The 19,539-nt window shown below is 40.7% G+C and overlaps 1 protein-coding gene across 1 annotated transcript in view; it reads left to right on the forward strand.

Moving 5' to 3' along the window:
- ADGRD2 (adhesion G protein-coupled receptor D2) overlaps positions 1-19,539 on the forward strand; it is a 288,081-nt gene that overhangs the window by 158,276 nt on the left and 110,266 nt on the right. The window contains exons 17-21 of the mRNA XM_078784001.1: positions 2,820-2,922; positions 3,013-3,166; positions 6,798-6,934; positions 14,331-14,446; positions 15,704-15,824. Coding sequence (XP_078640127.1) covers positions 2,820-2,922; positions 3,013-3,166; positions 6,798-6,934; positions 14,331-14,446; positions 15,704-15,824 — 631 coding nt within the window. The remainder of the gene's footprint in view (positions 1-2,819; positions 2,923-3,012; positions 3,167-6,797; positions 6,935-14,330; positions 14,447-15,703; positions 15,825-19,539) is intronic.

Genomic DNA, 19,539 nt, shown 5'->3' on the forward strand with positions numbered 1-19,539 from the left:
GAATGTGAAATTGTTGTTGACCTTTGGTCTATGTTGACTTTTTGGCCTATGCTGATCTAAAAAATAGTTGGTGGTTGAATCCAGTTAGCCGATATGTAAATCCTTTTGAAATTTCGAGTGAATCGGATGAAAATTGAGGATTTTAGAAATTCAAAAAAAGTGGTTGACCTTTGGCCTATTTTGACCTTTTAGCCTATGCTGATATCAAAAATAGTTGTTGATTGAATTCAGTTAACTGATATGTAAATCCCATTCAAATTTCAAGTGAATCGGATGAAAATTGAGGATTTTAGAAATTCAAAAAAAGTGGTTGACTTTTGGCCTATGTTGACTTTTTGGCCGAAGCTCATCTCAAAAATAGTTGGTGGTTGAATTCAGTTAGCCGATATGTAAATCCTATTCAAATTTCAAGTCAATTGGATGAAAATTGAGGATTTTAGAAATGTGAAAAAGTGGTTGACCTTTGGCCTATGTTGACCTTTTGGCCTATGCTGATCTCAAAAATAGGTTGTGGCTAAATTCAGTTAGCCGATATGTAAATCCTATTCAAATTTCAAGTCAATTGGATGAAAATTGAGGATTTTAGAAATGTGAAAAAGTGGTTGACCTTTGCTGACCTTTTGACCTAAAAAAAAATATAGCATTTTGTCGGACCACAAACTACCATTTGGTGAAGTTTCGTGAAGATCAGTTTTAAATTGTGACCTGTAGGCAAGTATAAGTGAGCGGACAAACAAACACATACAAACCGGAGTGATCAACATACTTGAAATTTTTTATTTTTTATTCTGCCAAGAAACAAACAGACAAACAGACAAACAGACAAACAGAGAGGCAGAATAACGCAAAAATTGACGATCTTAATCAAAGCACAAATGTTTCACATAAAAATTGATGATTTTTTAGATGAAAATTGATGATATTAGAAGATTGACCTTGAGCTGACCTTTCACCTTTTGCCCTCAAAAATAGTTGGTTTCCCAATTCAGTGATGCACTATGTAATAGCTGTTTAATTTTAAAGTCAATCGGATGAAAAAAAATGACAATTTTAGAAATTTGACCTCAAGGTGACCTTTGACCTTTGACTTTAAAATCGATAGGCTTCTTCCTTATGACCAACTCTTCCATCTGGTGTAGTTTCATGAAGATTGGTTTTAAATTGTGATTGTGATTTTCGAAATTGTGACCTGTAGGCGATTGACAAACAAACAGACAAACAAATGAAAAATCACTCATAGAGCGACACTTGGCAAAAGAGAACAAACAGAATGGCACTCTGTAGAGCATCCTTTTGACCTCACAAATAATTGGTGGTTGAATTCAGTTAGCTGATATGAAAATCCAATTCAAATTTCAAGTCAATTGGATAAAAATTGATGCTTTTAGAAATTCGAAAAAAGTGGTTGACCTTTGGCCTATTTTGACCTTTTGGCCTCTGCTGATCTCAAAAATAGTTGTTGGTTGAATTCATTTAACTGATATGTAAATCCCATTCAAATTTCAAGTGAAACGGATGAAAATTGAGGATTTTAGAATGTGAAATTGTTGTTGACCTTTGGTCTATGTTGACTTTTTGGCCTATGCTGATCTAAAAAATAGTTGGTGGTTGAATCCAGTTAGCCGATATGTAAATCCTTTTGAAATTTCGAGTGAATCGGATGAAAATTGAGGATTTTAGAAATTCAAAAAAAGTGGTTGACCTTTGGCCTATTTTGACCTTTTAGCCTATGCTGATATCAAAAATAGTTGTTGATTGAATTCAGTTAACTGATATGTAAATCCCATTCAAATTTCAAGTGAATCGGATGAAAATTGAGGATTTTAGAAATTCAAAAAAAGTGGTTGACTTTTGGCCTATGTTGACTTTTTGGCCGAAGCTCATCTCAAAAATAGTTGGTGGTTGAATTCAGTTAGCCGATATGTAAATCCTATTCAAATTTCAAGTCAATTGGATGAAAATTGAGGATTTTAGAAATGTGAAAAAGTGGTTGACCTTTGGCCTATGTTGACCTTTTGGCCTATGCTGATCTCAAAAATAGGTTGTGGCTAAATTCAGTTAGCCGATATGTAAATCCTATTCAAATTTCAAGTCAATTGGATGAAAATTGAGGATTTTAGAAATGTGAAAAAGTGGTTGACCTTTGCTGACCTTTTGACCTAAAAAAAAATATAGCATTTTGTCGGACCACAAACTACCATTTGGTGAAGTTTCGTGAAGATCAGTTTTAAATTGTGACCTGTAGGCAAGTATAAGTGAGCGGACAAACAAACACATACAAACCGGAGTGATCAACATACTTGAAATTTTTTATTTTTTATTCTGCCAAGTAACAAACAGACAAACAGACAAACAGAGAGGCAGAATAACGCACAAGACCAACCAATATACTTGGAAAAATCTTCGATTTTGGAAGTAATAAAATTACATCATGGACATATCGCACCTTATTCCCTGAAAGAATCTTGGTATTTTATACCAACACAAAATGTTCCTTTATGCTATCTTTAGGAGATTACAAGATTTTTCAGAATGGCAGTTTCAGTGTCAGCGTACTGGATTACACCAATGTTGGGTCGATGACAATGACACAGCACCCCATCAATTAGGGCAGAGATCTCGAATATGGCCAGGCTACTGCCACTTAATGGCCAACTCTTTTTAAATGTATAATGTTAAATTTTTAAGTTGTCACATGCTACCTCTGCCTGTTTCACAAGATCGCTCTCCTCCAATAGACGGCCATGCTTTGATTAACAAAGGTGGATTGTAAAATCAATGTGATTGGAAAAAAATAACAAGAAAACTCTGTTTTGTAGCATCCCGAAGTCGGACCGGATATCCATCCACAAGAACCTGTTCCTGTCCCTCATTGCTGCCCAGGTGGTTCTTCTGTGTAGCAACTCTGCCACTTCCAGTCAGGTAGGGCAATTCCAAGTGGCACATTTTTCATCACCGGCTTTGGGCCTGCGGCCATATATGTCAAACTAGGCATTATTCCATCCCCTACAGGTGGCTTGCACGGTCGTGACAGCACTCATGCACCTGCTCTTCATGGCCTCCTTCACCTGGATGCTTGTGGAGGGTTTGTTGCTTTGGAGCAAGGTTGTCACAGTTAATCTGAGCGAGGAGAGCCATATGAAGTATTACTACATTGTTGGATGGGGTACGGTTTGCCATCGCTCAACGTCCGTCGAACCTGAACATATTCGCTCATGTAACCACAAATTTGAGTGTGTGGGGTTCACCTGTTTCATGTTCCATCTCAACACATGGCTTGTGATACTGAGCTCTCAGGTTCCAATCACAAACATTGTGATTATCTATCCCTTGTGTACAAATGTTCTTGTAGTTCATATAAAAGAAAAATAATGTCTACTAATGTCTTGCATGTAATAAAAGGATGGATCAAGGTTAACATGGACTTGTTTTTGTCGGAAGTGGAAAAATCTTAGTTCAGTCCTAAAATTATGCAACTAGAAAGAATCTGAAAATGCTGAGGCCATCTGCGTGCATCCGTTTGTATTCAGACGTCTTCTTCTTATTCCGTATGCTCAAAGTAACGAAAACCGTTAAAAAAAATACAAAATTAAAATTGATGATTTTATGCAGCCTTGACCTTTGAGCTTTTGATCTAAAAAAAAAACAATCCACTCCTACCTTTTGAATATTGAACCAATTCAGTGACACGATATGCAAATTCTTTACATTTCAGGCCAATCGGGTGAAAATTGCCGATTTTGCCCAACCTTGAGCTTTGACCTTTTGATCTAAAAAAAAAACAGCTTCTAGCTTTTGATTGGTAAACCAATTTAATGACCAAATATGCAAATTCTTAAAACTTCAGGTCAATTGGATGAAAATTGAGGATTTTATGCAGCCTTGACCTTTGACCTTTTATAAAAAAAATTAAAAAACAATCGATTCCTTCCTTTTGATTATTATTGAACCAATTCAGTGCCCCGATATGCAAATTCTTTAAATTTCAGGACGATTTGGGTGAAAATTGGCAATTTTACGCAACCTTGACCTTTGATGTTTTGATCTAAAAAAAATAATCAGCTTCTAGCTTTTGATTGGTGAACTAATGCAGTGATCAAATATGCAAATTCTTAAATTTTCAGGTCAATCGGATGAAAATTGATGATTTTATTTGATGCTGACCTTTGACCTTTTGACCAAATTATTAATTTGCCTTCTTCATAATCTCATAATACAGCTTTGCTGAAAATGTGATGACAAAAACTCAAATGATAAATTTAAATTTCAGATCATTTGAATGAAAAATTGATGATTTTAGGTGACGCTGACCTTTTGACCTTTTGACAAATCTTTAATTTTTCTTCTCCATATTATCTTAATAAAGCTTTGTTGAAAATCTGATGACAAAATTTAAATGATAAATTGAAATTTCAGGTTAATTTAATGAAAATTGATGATTGTATGTGACACTGACCTTTGACCTTTTGACATTTCCACCAAGTTATTAATTAGCCTTCTCCATATTATCATAATAAAGCTCTGTTGAAAATTTGATGACAAAAGCTCAAATGGGAAAAAAGTTATGGTCCAGACAGACACACACACACACACACACACACACACACACACACACACACACACACACACACACATACACACACACACATATACACACACACATACACACACACATATACACACACACATACACACACACATATACACACACACATACACACACACACACACACACACACACACACACACACACACACACACACGCATACATACACACACACACACACACATGCATACATACATACACACACACATACACACACACACACACACATACACATACACACACGTACACACACACACACACACACACACATACACACACACACACACACACACACATACACGCATACATACATACATACACACACACATTACACACATACACACACACACACACACACACATATATATATACACACACACATACACACACACACACACACACACACACATAAACACATACACGCATGCATACACACACACACACACACACACACACACACACACACACACACACACACACACACACACAAAGTGATTGCAAAACCCCGTCTCCTGCTGCACGGATGGGCTAATGATATTGTCTGCCATGAGCAACCTCGACAGGAAGTAACATCAACACTTGTCAAGACATTCTTGGTAAACAGTCTGCTCCACCGCACACGTGACTATGTTGGTGACCATCTTTGGTAGATGCCAAATGTTTTGATCAACTTTGATGAGACTTCCTTTCTAACTTGCTCTGGGTAGACTTCTTCTTTTTTTTCTCTTATATGCAGCAAGCGGCTTCTGATAACATAATTTATATGGGGAGCATAAGCTGTGCTTCTGATGCATTGCCCCTTGTATGTTCGGGTAGTTATTTGGCCAGGGTGGTGTTGTTAACTCACCCACTAGACGTCTAAATATACCATGGGATTTTTAACGTCTACCAGCCAATGCGAGTGAGCAGACATGTCCCAAACTTATTATTTATCGCACTCATCGATACAATGCCCAGCTCTGATGATGAGCATAAATCCACCAATTCATAGTCAGGTTGGAGAATAAAACTCAGACTGTACAGCTCAAAGGCAAATGCGCAACATCTGCACAATTCTGATGGACCGGGTAGCTAGAAAATAATAAAAAATTCCCCCTTTTAAGGCCATTTTTCCTGCTAGAGCGGGGGTTAGCCTTGCAGGCCTCATGACAATCATCATGGTTCCCATTTTGAGGCAATGTTTTTATGGCCGGATGCCCTTCCTGACGCCATCCATTTAGTCGCCTCTTACGACACGCAGGATACGGTGTACCTATTCTAAACTGGGCACAAACCGGCACATTCATCCAAACAAGCGGGTACTCAATTTGCGGACCTCGGAAGCATGACAGGCTGAGTCAACCCCCCAGGCGTTAATTCAACGATGGACCGGGATTACGAACTCAGGATCCTCGGATCCCAAGCCTGCACCCTAACCGCTAGGCCAACACAGGGTAGATGGACAATATTGTTGCATAAAATTTGTGGCCGGAACTAAATTACTATTACATAATATACAGGTAGAGCTTGAATTGCTCTCCTATGATATACTTTTGATAGAGGCTCTGACTCCAATGTTTTGAAAAATAAAAAATAAAACTTTCATTCTTCGTTCATTTATTGACGTGAAATGTTTAGATTAATTTTGTGATTTTAATTTTAGAAATCGGTCAAACAAGCATGAACAATCAAGCGAGCTTAACCCGTTATATGAACTACCTTAACCCATTCAGGACCAACCAAACTTAGCTTCTTACCTTACTTAACTGGTTCTCTAAACAGACATTATCTCAACTTCAATGCATGAACAGAAAAAAAAAAATTAAAACCCTGGCAAAACAGAATTCTTGGAAACATTATAATAATGAGGAAGTGTCCCTCCCCTGCTGGCCCCTTTCCTCATTCATTGCATTCCCCTGTTCTAGTTCTGGATAATAATTATTTAAATTATTTTCGTTAAGACCACGCAAGTCTCCCTCCAAGTTTTGGAATCTCCCTTCAAGAATAAGATTGAAGGTATTCATTTTGCGATGCCACTTCGTATGTTGAAAGCTTTGCAATTTCTAAGAAATCTAATTCCTCAATGCTATGATGTGTTTATTCCTCCGTGGATGCACCTGATCCCGTGTGAAGTCTGGTGTCCCGGTTTTCCTGACTACTTTTGCACGACGTCAATATCTGCTCTTAAACTGACATCCCATGTACATTGCAGGTATACCTGTGCTTATAGTTGGAATCACTCTACTCGCTGCTTTTGATTCCTATACATCTGCAAGCACTCATTGCTGGCTGGACGTTCAGAGTGGAGTCATCTGGGCATTTGTGGGTCCTGTCCTTTTTATCATCACTGTGAGTTTGTGCACCCCCACACACCCCCGAGCTCGTTTACCTCTGTGAAGTGGCTGCTCAAAAGGATGTGCTATCTGGATTAATATGAATCACAAATGACTCTCTGCGCAAATCAGTGCCAAAATCAAGACTCTCTGCTCATCTTCACTCTTTTACATTCCTCTTTTCTCCCGCCTCTGGAATAAACTCCCTCACTCGCTTCAATCCCACTCCTCCCTCCAGGTCTTCAAAACAGCTGCTCACCACCATCTCTTATCTTCCCCCATCCAAAACCTTGATCTCTTCTACCCCTGTTAATTCATGCCAAATCCACTTTTTTTGTGAAATACCGACTTTTTACTTTCCTGGAAGTTCCAGCAGTGTCCATGTGTTTTATACTTCCCCTCCCCTCACCCCGCCTTCCCGTGCCTCCTCCCCCCAAACCCTCTCCCTCCCACAGATCTCCCGTTGTCTCTGTTCTCTGCTGTTGTACTTGTGTGCTCCCCTCTTTCTCTCCCCATCTTGTCTCCCTCTCCATTTTTTGTATGTTTTGTGTGTCCGTTCGTTGTTGTTTTTTGTGATTGATGTTAGCTCTTACACGAGCCTCGATCTTGTATACAAAAAAATAAATAAAGGATTGCTATATTTTCAATCACCCAAAGTAAGTTGATGTCAAACTCAAATTCAGAAGTTTATCGAGTAGACTGAGACCAAATGCAGCATTCATAAGTGTCCTTATAAAGAGTTGCACTGTGAGCTAACATTACAAAGCAACACCAAAAGAGGGCAGCCATGATTCAGGAATCGTTTCTTTTGAAAACGAAACGAGCTCCTTTGGAAGACATGGATCATAGAGTGATGCAGATTAGGCCACTGAGCTACTTCAGTTAATGCTTGCATCTGTTACGAGTTTCATTTTATATATTTTTTGTGCTCCAATTCAACATCATGAGCTCCTTTAGGGTAATAGCAAGTTGGAAAAGAACGAAACTTGTGTAGTTGGGGATATCATTAAGAGTTTTGTATCACAGAATGGAAAAATAGTCTTAATCGTGAAGCTTCGTGTCGTTCTACGTCGGCGGACAGGTAGAGCAATGGATGGAATCAACTGAATGCTGATGTGCGTAATATGTTAACTGCCATGGCAAACAAGAAGCTGGCATTTCAGATGGTAACTCCTCATCTAAACCAAAGAGCTTTTGTAGCGCATTGCTTGGCCATGCAGTCTCGCTACTCTAAAAACGGGTTCACACAACTCAAATAGTCCTCGATGAAGGGCAAGCTGTGGCTGAAATGTCCGTCATTTGGCCATTTTTTGTTTACAGTGATCGATGGTTCAGAGTTATCCCCGAGTACGGTAGCCTCCTAGTGTTCATAGTTCGTTTCACATGAACCCATCTACTTCAAAATTGTCCTTTAGGGAAGGTAAAATTCACATTTTTCAGCCTGGTGTTGGCTTAGCGGTTAGGGTGCCGGGTTGGGATCCTAGGATCCTGGGTTTGAATCCCGGTCGATCGCTGAATTAACATCAGGGGGGTTGACAGCCTGTCATCCTTCCGAGGTCGGTAAATTGAGTACCAGCTCACTGGTAATTCCTTGTGTGTCGCAAGAAGTGACTAACAGGGTTGGCGGCAGGAAGTGCATCCGGCCATAAAACATTGCCTCAAAAAGGGGACCACGGTGCCCGAAAAAAGGCCAACAAACATTGCCTCAAAAATGGGACCACGGTGCCCGAAAAAAGGCCAACCCCTGCTCTGTGGGGAAAAATGGCCTCTAAAGGTGGTTCAGGGAAGGTAAAATGCCATCCTTACCTGCTTTTGACTATATGTGGTTGTTGACGTCCATGAATATTGTTGACACAATTAACTGCCCTCTCATGTGGCAAGCCACTCAGTTGCACATTAATTGCTGTAAATAATAAAATGAGAAATATAATCGGATAGACTACTTGGCTACGACTGAGGCATGGAATTAGGACACGACAAAGGGAATAGTATTTCTGGGAATGTCCTTCCCTGCTGGAAGGACAGATCCACTCGAAGTGCGAAAGGTTATATTAGGAGGAATGTCTTTCCAGTTCCACCTCTTGCATCAATGATGGTTGCTATGGACTGATTGTTTTCAATCACGTTAATTACCGAATCAAATAGCTGATTTTGTTAGGGAGTCGGTCAGTCTTGCCGGATTCACTGCTGCAAACTCATTTTGCTCTTCATGATTAAAGTCCAACTCTTCTTGCATGGTCACATGGTGGTGAATTCCGTCAATGTGTTCAATTGGCTTGATCCTCTCTCTAAGGTTTTGTTCAACTTCTGGCGGAAGGAAATGCTTCAGTTCTTTTCCCTAAAGCTGCAGTCTATTCTCTAAGTCCATCGGTACCATGGCCTTAAAAACATCCTCTGGGATTTCCTCTTGAACTTTACGTTTGAAGTCATCGATCCATACTTGCCAATGGTTTTCAAAAAGCTGAGTCGCATTTGTTGGGTGGCAGTACAGAAGCCATGTTACGAAGAGCTCTCTGATTGCAGGACAAAGCCAGCCAAGGACAAAGCCAGCCAGCCAAGTACAAACCCAGCCATTCTTCACATGTTTCTCGAAATGTTTCACATGTATGTTTCTCCACTGTTTTAAGATGTTCATCGGAGGTTCTTCCTCTGCTATGATCATGACAAAGGAACATATGGGGGTAAAATTCTTCTCCTCCTCTAGGGTGAACAGTGACATGTCCAATTGCATCCATTTTTGCCTCTCTGCGTTTCCGTCCTTTTTCTCTGCTGTCGTAAACAAATTGCTTTGGAGAATCTGAGTATGTTGCCGTGGGGTTAATGGATTTTCGCTATTGAATTTGAAGAACTAGTACACCCGCTCACTACGGGAGCGGCAAGAAGGGTCATTCCTCTTTGGGGTATATAGATTGCAGTCGATCTATGGTCGAGTCTCAAGAACATTGGGTGTGTGTTAATTTACCAAGTTTCTTGTGGAGAGATCGCCAAGTGGTTTAAGCATTCGAGCAAGCGCTCCATTCGAAACCGTTAAGGAATGGCTGGCTTGGCAAGTGCTAGCTAGCTGCTTGGTAAATGAGCACAACCCGGGCTTCCTCCCTTTCAGTTTCTTGTTAAACAGTAGGATCAAGTTTCAAAAGTTCGCTACAAAAAATGCCGCGGTAGCGCCAGAAAGGGCCATGTTATTAACCCAACATTTGTGGGGTATATAGATTACCATAGATTTTCACTCAGTTCTGTATGTAAATCTTTCTTCACAGATATCGGGATTCCTCCAAATTTCTTCATTTAGTGTTATAAAGAGCATTAGCGACTGTTTAAAAAGCTGATCATACATGTTTGTGGTTTATATTTTTACTTCCTGTAGCAGCCATTGCTCCCATGGAAACGCCATTATAACTATAAGCTATTGATACATGTTGTCACTGCAGGAAAAAGGCCTTGGGGAATTGAGACCTTATTAGTATTAATATTGTTTTGACATAACATTAATAATATGCGATTATCATTAATTTTGTTATTAAAATCATCTTTGGAAAAACACCACGATAAATCTTCTTCTTTGGAAATACGCCACGATAAAGCTATTTAACATGGATATACACCTCAACATGCAACCCCATTGACGGCAATGGTGGGGAAACACCACTCGGGGGAGAAAACCCCCTTGGGGAGAGGGGCAAATGAATGCGCTGCAACCTTCATTGTGTAACCCTTGGTCATCCTGTCAAGTTTGGTTGAGATCGGATAAGTAACGACGGAATGTATTGGCGTCAAAAATTTATCAGACAGACACGAAATGGCGTATTTTAGTATGATGATTCTGTCAATTCAATCTTCCTTGACTGTATTATTCAAAAAATCCTTCTCTTACCTTTCTTGAAAGAAAACTTGCCGTCCATCACTTCTCCCACCGAAGGTGGACGATGTTGTTTTTCTGTTTGTCTGTGAGTAGGATATCTCAAAAAGTTGTGGATGGATGCAGACAAATCTTGGTGGACAGGTTGGGAGTGTGACTTGATTCGATTTAGGTGAAGAACCGGGTCCGGATACGAGTTTAAATTTTTTTTAATGATTCTTCACAATTTACCCGGTTTACCCCCGTTAATTTAATTAAGTTAATTTAAGTTAATTTACATTTAACCCCGTTAATTCACCCCAGATCCACTTTTCTGAAATACCGACTTCTTTCCTGGAAGTCCTAGCTGTGTCCATGTGGTTTTTTTTGTTTGTTTTTTACTCCATGTAAAATTTTTTTATTTTAAACCAACAGTTCAAGCCGTTTGGCCTGTTCATGCTTAAGTGAGCCTTCTTCAAATCGCTCTGGATCTGGTGGACTCTCAGCACTGATTATTTTATCGACATCTTCTGCTGATATGAATCGATCTGTTGTCTGAATAATCAATAGGATATGGGCAGGCGGAAGGTCTTGTTCCTGGACTTATATCACCAAAAGAAAGACCACTACTTTCCAAAGATCTCAGGTTGGTCTTGGCCGAGGAGTATTTCCTTTATCATTGTTTTGCAACTTCCGTTTGAAATATCTGGCAACCAAATCAGGCCGATCTTCCGGTGTTTGTCCAGGCAAAAGAGTATGCTGCATCTCCTTTCGATTCCTACTTGTTTTTTGGGGGGTTTTTGGGGGGAGGGAGGGGGGAGGGGTTGTATACAAAGTCGAGGCTCATGTAAGAGCTGAAACATAAAACACAAAGACATAAACAGAGACACCACATAAAACATATAATAACTAGAAAGAGCAATCAGTTTCCAGACCCTCGCCAGGACATGTTTTCAGTGGTTTTTAAGGCTTTTGTTTTAAAACAAATATGGTGGCCGAACCACGTGACCGATGATGTCATTTTTTTTCTCTACCAATTTATGCCAAGATGATGCTCAAGAAATTTCATCTTCATCGGACAAATGGTATAAAACACGGTATAAAACAAATAGACACTACTTGGAATTTCAGGAAAGAGGTCAGAGATTGAAAAAGGAGGATTTGGGGTGTATTAACGAGGGTAGAAAAGATCAAGGTTTTGTATGGGGGAAGATAAGAGATGTTGGAGAACAGTTGTTTGAAAGACCTGGAGGGAGGAGTGGGATTGAAGAGAATGTGGGAGTTTGTTCCAGAGGCGGGAGAAAAGAGGACTGAAAGAGTGAAGGTGAGCAGATAGTCTTGATTTTGGTCGTTTCACCAGAAGAGGGTTGCCGGCAGACCTTGTGCGACCTGTAGGAATATTTGGGGGACAGAGCACAGACAGAGCTGGGGGAGCTAGGCCGGAGAGGAGTCGGTAGAAGACAGAAAGACCACCAGCCTGCCTGCGGTGAGAAAGTGAAAGGCCCTCGGAATCAGCTTCATGGCGGGAGATACCAATGATTCTGAATGCTTTGATTTCTACAGTGTGAAGCCGAGCAAGTTGTGAGGCAGGAGCACCAGCCCAGAGGGGAGAGCAGTATTCCATCAAGCTGCGGAAAAAGGATTGGCTTTCCATGGACCTGGTCAACTGCCATGGCATCTTGAAATAACCTTGGCATATGCTTTGGACTTCCTGTTGCTGTTTCTGGGAGAATTACTTTTCGTCCTACATTTGAATCTTCTTCTTGACCCATAGTATCAATCACATCTATTGCATCGATAATGTTATTGTATAATTCAGCCCTCAGTTTTGCTTGATTCATTCCGACGTAATAAAGCCGTCAATTCTCTACTTTGGTAAATGCAATGCAAACGCATTCCTGGAAGAATCTCATCCCTCCAAAAATAGAATCCGAATGCCCTGGGTGTTCGTTTAAATGAAATATATAATAATCATGGGAGGGGCATCGTTTATCCCAATTTCCCTCAATTGACCTCTTCTTTAGCTCCAGATGCCAGCCATCTGTTCCAAGAGGAAAGAAGAGAATGAAATGAAAAGGTTCTGCAGATCTATGTGTGTCCGGAATTGACGCCACACTTCCTCCTCTTCTGTTTAGCATCAAACCTCTCCTGTCAGGTTCATCAAAAGCACAAATATTTTGTGGAATCTTCAGTTGTATCACCTTCCATGCTCTTCTCTTGGAGGTCACCTTCGGGAGGATCACAGATGCAAAACTGATAATAAATGGTCATGCAAGACCAATAGGTGAACATACAGCTGTGTTGTTGTTTATATCTAAATTGCTATTGGCATTGCACGTGGTATGTGCTTGGGAGATTCTATGGTGCGCATTTCTGTCTATGCTGTCGATTACTCACCAATAAGTGACGAAGCCGGTTCGGAATCCGAGGAGTGTAGCATTGGAATTCCTATGTGCGTACTACTTGTGAATGTCTGCAGCTGCAGAATAATCCGGGTCGGGTTTGAAACAGCAAAGGGCTTACCTTGTGGTTCTTTTCTTGGTTGCTTTATGCAGTTTTCCTTGGCTAGAAGAGCATGGGGGTTAAGTTATGGAAATCCTAACCAGCTGTAATAATTGGGTAGGTTACTGCTGATTGATTATTCACTCCAATTATGGGTGAGAGATGTGATTAGGTTTTGATATTTGTTTGTATATATGACTATATGTATGTGCCTCATACATTGAATTGGTGTGTTGCTGATATGGTTCCAAAATGATGAGCAAATGTCCTCATCAAGCTTTAACGTTTCTTCTATGTCCTTGTATAACTTTAAAAGACCAACTGGGCCTTTGGATAAAAAGACACCTCCAGTTGGCTGTGCCTCTGTGGTTTTGCTCTTTTGTGCACTTTGGCTGCATAAGACTCCACAATTTAATGGCTGCAAATTCATTCTCAAACACAAGACGTGACAGCGCAGTATTCAACACACTTACTACCCCTTCTCCTATCCTTTCCTTTCCTCGTCCTTTGGGGGAAATTTTTTTTTCTCTTTATGCTGTAGCAACTTTTTCTCACTTTACTAAGCTTAAAATATTGTTGCACAGGAGGTGGTGCATGTGCCTGTGAGACTGAAATGGAATTTTGTAGGCCTTCGGCAGAGTTTTAAAGGTAATTTTGATGAGGTTTTCTTTTATGCTGGAAGTGATGTTTCTTTGAGCAGTATTGCTTTTTAACATGTCCAATTTCAATTTTCAGCTCCAAATTGCGCTGCGGGCGTTAAGAGTCGACCACAAAGTGGGTGGACTAGAATCATATGTAGACCTGACGAGGCAGCAAGGGCATGTTGTCCTGTTGCTGTAGGCCATTAAAGAGCCAACTAGCTTTTTACCCAGAATCATTTAACTATTCTCCTAAGACTAGTTCAGTTTCCATATAACATTAGGATCCATTTCATTAATACTGTTGTCTTCACTTGTATTTGAATCCTCAATCTGAGAGATACTCACCAATGGGCCACCACCATGCCAGTATAAATTGATAACCATCATGTTGAGATGCATGTTTCTATAACATTCATGAATCCTTGCATCCACAGGTAAATCTTTGCATTTTGACTCGTGTCCTCTTGATTACATTGGCGACTGCAAAGCGTCGCTCCATCATGCTGGCTCTAAACAGCTCTACTTCTGGGCAGACCTATGACCAGATACGGTACGTTTGCCTTGCGTGGGCTAGATATCATATGTGTAAGGCACCGGTAGTCTCATCAGCATGTAATGTGCTTTTATTTTACAGTGAGATATGACTATAGGGGAGCTTGTAGAAATATCACATTTTGGACAAGGACATTGGAAGATATTTAGTGTGCCTTTAAATGAATTACAATGGCATTAGTGGACCATGGACATGTGAGCACAGTAAGTGTGATTTCAAACTGGGATGCCAGCGTCATGTGCTGTGTCATCAACTGAGAATGCCAAACAGGCCAATGCAAAGACGAATCACTATAACAACAGTTGTGTACATATAAATGTTATCTGTATTGTTACCATTATGGATGGCAGATAGCTTAATCCTATTCTGGCCAAATTCCTGCCAATCTAATGTCAGGCCAAGCCAGCTGCTTCGTGAAAGATTTGGGCAAGAAACATTCCCCCACACCTCAACCAGCCTCTCAAGAAGTTGTGAATAGTTTCTCCTATTAAAGAAGAAAAGGATGTACAGATAGAAATTGATCTTCTCATTGATAAATAAATGACATTCATAGAATACTTACCCCACACAGTCAACTTGGTGCGAGCCAACTCTTCTGTTTTTAAGTTTTGGTTTTTTTCGTTATCCAACATGGCTGCCAGACCACGTGACTGATGACATCATACATTTACATTCTCCAATATAATTGTTGTGAGATCACGCTCAATAAATTTACAATTGATCTGACTAAGCATTGTACTTGTTGAATTATGACGTCATAACGAAGGCACAGATGACGTCATTATTAACATATCTTATTCCCCATCCGGAGTACTTGACAACGAGTCAAGTTTCAATTTTTTTCCATAAAGTGGTTTCGGAGATATAGACGTGCAACATTTTTCCAAGATGGCGTCTGTACTACGTGACCTATGACGTCATAATTATCACTAAATGATTCTTCAGGAAGAGGCGCTCCTACGTTGCAAAGTTTCGTGTCAATTGGACCAATGCTTGCCGAGAAAATGAATTTTAAAATGCAGACACGTACGTACGTACGTACGTACAACATATGTATGTATGCAACTTACTGCTTAACCTCACTTTTCGCTTTGCGAACGTAGGGTAATAACACAATTCGGATTGTATAAATGCTTATAATATTGTTTATTGAACGGAAGACAATACTTGTCTTTGATCAAGGTGACACATAGAAGTACATGGATTCCAACCTTTAAACTGTGGATGCACATTGTGTGTGTGTGTGTGTGGCAGGTCTGCAGTTAAAGCAATGGTGGTACTGCTGCCAATCCTCGGCTTGACGTGGCTTTGTGGCGTCACTGTTCACTTGAATCCTGCACTTGCTTACATTTTTGTCACTCTCAACTCACTGCAGGTACGATGTCCCTGGTGAACATGGTTTATTAATTGCATCACAATACCCCTCATTAACAGTATATATATATATATATATATATATATATATATATATATATATATATATATATATATATATATATAGTTACGGATTCGTCACTTCCGTTGTTGTGGTTTTCATCCACTGTAAACATTTTTGATTCCATGTACTATTATTGTTGTCGTTTAAGGGAGATAGAGGTTAAGATTTTCAAAAGGTAAAAAAGTTAATGTTTTAAATGAAACCAGAACCGGACGACGAAGAAGAGGAGGAGGAGAGAGTTTAATTGTGGTTTTCATTTCATCCATATATATATATATATATAGTGTTAAGTGTGGAAAAGTTCTGAGGAGATTGTGGCTGGCTCAATAGCGCAGTGGGCTGTTGACGCGCTATCAACGGAGGTCCGTGGTTCGAGCCCCGCATTGAGTCAGAATTTTTTCACACTTAGCCCCTTGCAGGAATTTGATTCCTGTTTCTAAAATTGTATTTGAATTAATCTTCAATGCATTTCTACTTATTCACACATGCATATACTTACGCTAACATTCGGGGTCTGCTTAGCAGGCATGTAAGACATCAGCCATGATAAAGCTCGCAGTGTTAAGTGTGGAAAAGTTCTGAGGAGATTGTGGCTGGCTCAATAGCGCAGTGGGCTGTTGGCCCGTTATCAACGGAGGTCCGTGGTTCGAGCCCCGCATTGAGTTAGAATTTTTTCACACTTAGCCCCTCGCAGGAATTTGATTCCTGTTTCTAAAATTGTATTTCAATTAATCTTCAATGCATTTCTACTTATTCACACATACATACGCATGCATATACTTACGCTAACATTCGGGGTCTGCTTAGCAGGCATGTAAGACATCGGCCATGATAAAGCTCGCAGTGTTAAGTGTGGAAAAGTTCTGAGGAGATTGTGGCTGGCTCAATAGCACAGTGGGCTGTTGACGCGTTATCAACGGAGGTCCGTGGTTCGAGCCCCGCATTGTCAGAATTTTTTCACACTTAGCCCCTCGCAGGAATTTGATTCCTGTTTCTAAAATTGTAATACATATATATATATATATATATATATATATATATATATATATATATATATATATATCAGCATATATATATCAGCATATATATATATATATATATATATATATAACAGCATATATATATATATATATATATATTGTTACGGATTCGTCACTTCCGTTGTTGTGGTTTTCATCCACTGTAAACATTTTTGATTCCATGTACTATTATTGTTGTCGTTTAAGGGAGATAGAGGTTACTATTTTCAAAAGGTAAAAAAGTTAAGGTCTTAAATGAAACCGGAACCGGACGACGAAGAAGAGGAGGAGGAGGAGAGAGAGAAGGCGGAGCGAGTCGTCGGACAAGAAGCCTAGTTGCTTCAAGGTCCTGAGCGAACGTTGTCGAACGAGAATCGCTCGTGAACTTTGGGTTTCCCAGGAAAGGGATTCCTGCGACAGAGTTGTTATCGCTGTGACAGATCAACCTGCGTGTCAGGTTTTGGTGGTTGAGTCCGAGGAGAATCATCGTCGGGCTGTTACGCCTCGAGAACGGGCTGTCGGCCATTTTGACTCGCGCGCTTTGTGCATTGCGCAAGGTCTTTGCTTCGCTTCAGCCATTTTCACCGCATTCAGATGTTTATCTGGTGTGTGTGTGTGTAACGTGGATTTTGAAGGTAAATCTGCGGTTCGCCGATTTGAAGCCGTGAAATGTCCATACCCAAGGGTGTGATTTCCCAGTCGCCTGGAGGGTGCCTTTGGATTTCCCAGTCGCCTTGAGGGTGCCTTTGCGCAGTTTTGGCCGCGTGACTGTGATGTCATCCGAACGGGATTCTGGTCTCAATTAGACATCGTTCTGACGATCGCTGGAGCGGATCGACTTTGGCTTGAAGCCGGGATCGACTTTGGTTTGAAACCGGAATCAACTTTGGTTTGAAGCTGGGAAAAAGACATTGGGAATGTTCTTGTTTCACTCACTTGGAGCACAGTGAGTTATATACTACGAAACTGATGGTACCATCATAGGACATATATTGATTGTACTTTTGATTACTATTATTGTTGTACTGTTATTCTTGTGTGATCTTAATACAATATTTGTTTGTTGTTAACAATTGGTGTGGCTTCACCATTGATCTTTGACATACAGAATAACACATTTTTCTGCCGTGACTCCTCTCGGGGCTCGGAGGTACACCGTGACCGGGGGTTGGGGAGGAGCACATAACAATATATATATTCTGTATATATATAAAACAGCATATATATATATATATATATATATATATATATATATCTATATATATATATATATATATATATAGTACTAGTGGGGTATGTTTACACATTGTGTAATCAATAATAAACCATGCTTCCTAAGTAGATACATCATAAATAAAAGTGTTATGGTTATAGGTGTTGTAAAAACCAGAGTTACAACATTGTCCCAGATTGTGAGTTTAATTCTGAATCGATCTCTAGCAATACCTGTAAGACAATCATCAAGCAACATATCAATATTCAGCATTCATAGGAAGCAGTAAAGGATTTGCAACTTGTATAAGCAAGCCTGAAACAAAGAGCAATACGCACCATCTAAGTATGCACAACATTACACAGAATAAATGTCACAGGAATGAGTCGTAGCACTGTCTGTCCGAGTTCTTATAACTGCCACGCAGCGGACAGAGACCGCATAACACCTGGGTTCAACTTAGACACAATTTCATTACATTCTCCCCGGCGTTAAAACTACACTACCCTTCGTGGCAGAAATCAAGCTCGCAAGTCATTGCAGCCTAGAAACATCAGTTAACAGCAATCCGTGTCAGTCAGTCCAGCCATAGCGATAGGGGCGGCGAGTTTCTCTTCCGGCGCGTGTCCGATAGACGTCAGGAGCCCCAACCACGGGACCGAATTCCTCCGCATCGGAATTTCCGCCTAACTCGGGTGACGGCGTGGCTCCACAAAGCCATCCAGATTGGGCGCGTGTGGTGGTGGGGTAGATGATAGATTCTTCATTGTCGGTTAACCATGCCGAAGTCCAGCCCGACAGTATCCCCACATGGGGCACGAGGGCGCACCGAGACAGTAGACTCACGTCCATTTGGCATCAGCACTCGAGCGTGCTCGGGGTTGGCTTGGAGGATACGAACCTTGTCAACGAGGGGGTCGTATTTACTCGAGCGAACCGCGTGTTTGAGGAAAGCCGGTCCGGGCTCAGCAAGCCAGCCCGGCAAAGGACGGGAACCACCAGAACATCGCGAAAAACGAAACATACAGTCGTGGGGAGTTTGATTATTAGCAGTGCACAATAAAGTCCTGATCGAGCCGAGCGCCCCGGGTACCATCCAGGTCCACCGGTCGAGTCCGATACCTTGGGACTTAAGGCCCAGAGTAATGGCTTTCCATATAATGCCATTGAATCGTTCCACCTGTCCATTCGCCTGTGGCCTATACGGAGTAGTATAGCTAGAAGCGATATTTCGCTGGAGCAAGAATGCTCTCACATCCTGGGATAGGAACACCGCTCCACGATCAGTGTGCACATAGGCCGGATTCCCAAACATAGAAAACAATTCCCGCAGACACCAGATAACCGTGGCAGCGGACATATCCCCGCACGGGAAAGCAAAGGGAAATCTGGAGAACTCATCAACCACCGTGAGAAGATA

Source organism: Myxine glutinosa, chromosome 8, assembly GCF_964187855.1.
Source record: "Myxine glutinosa chromosome 8, kmMyxGlut1.1, whole genome shotgun sequence".
Lineage (NCBI taxonomy): Eukaryota > Metazoa > Chordata > Myxini > Myxiniformes > Myxinidae > Myxine > Myxine glutinosa.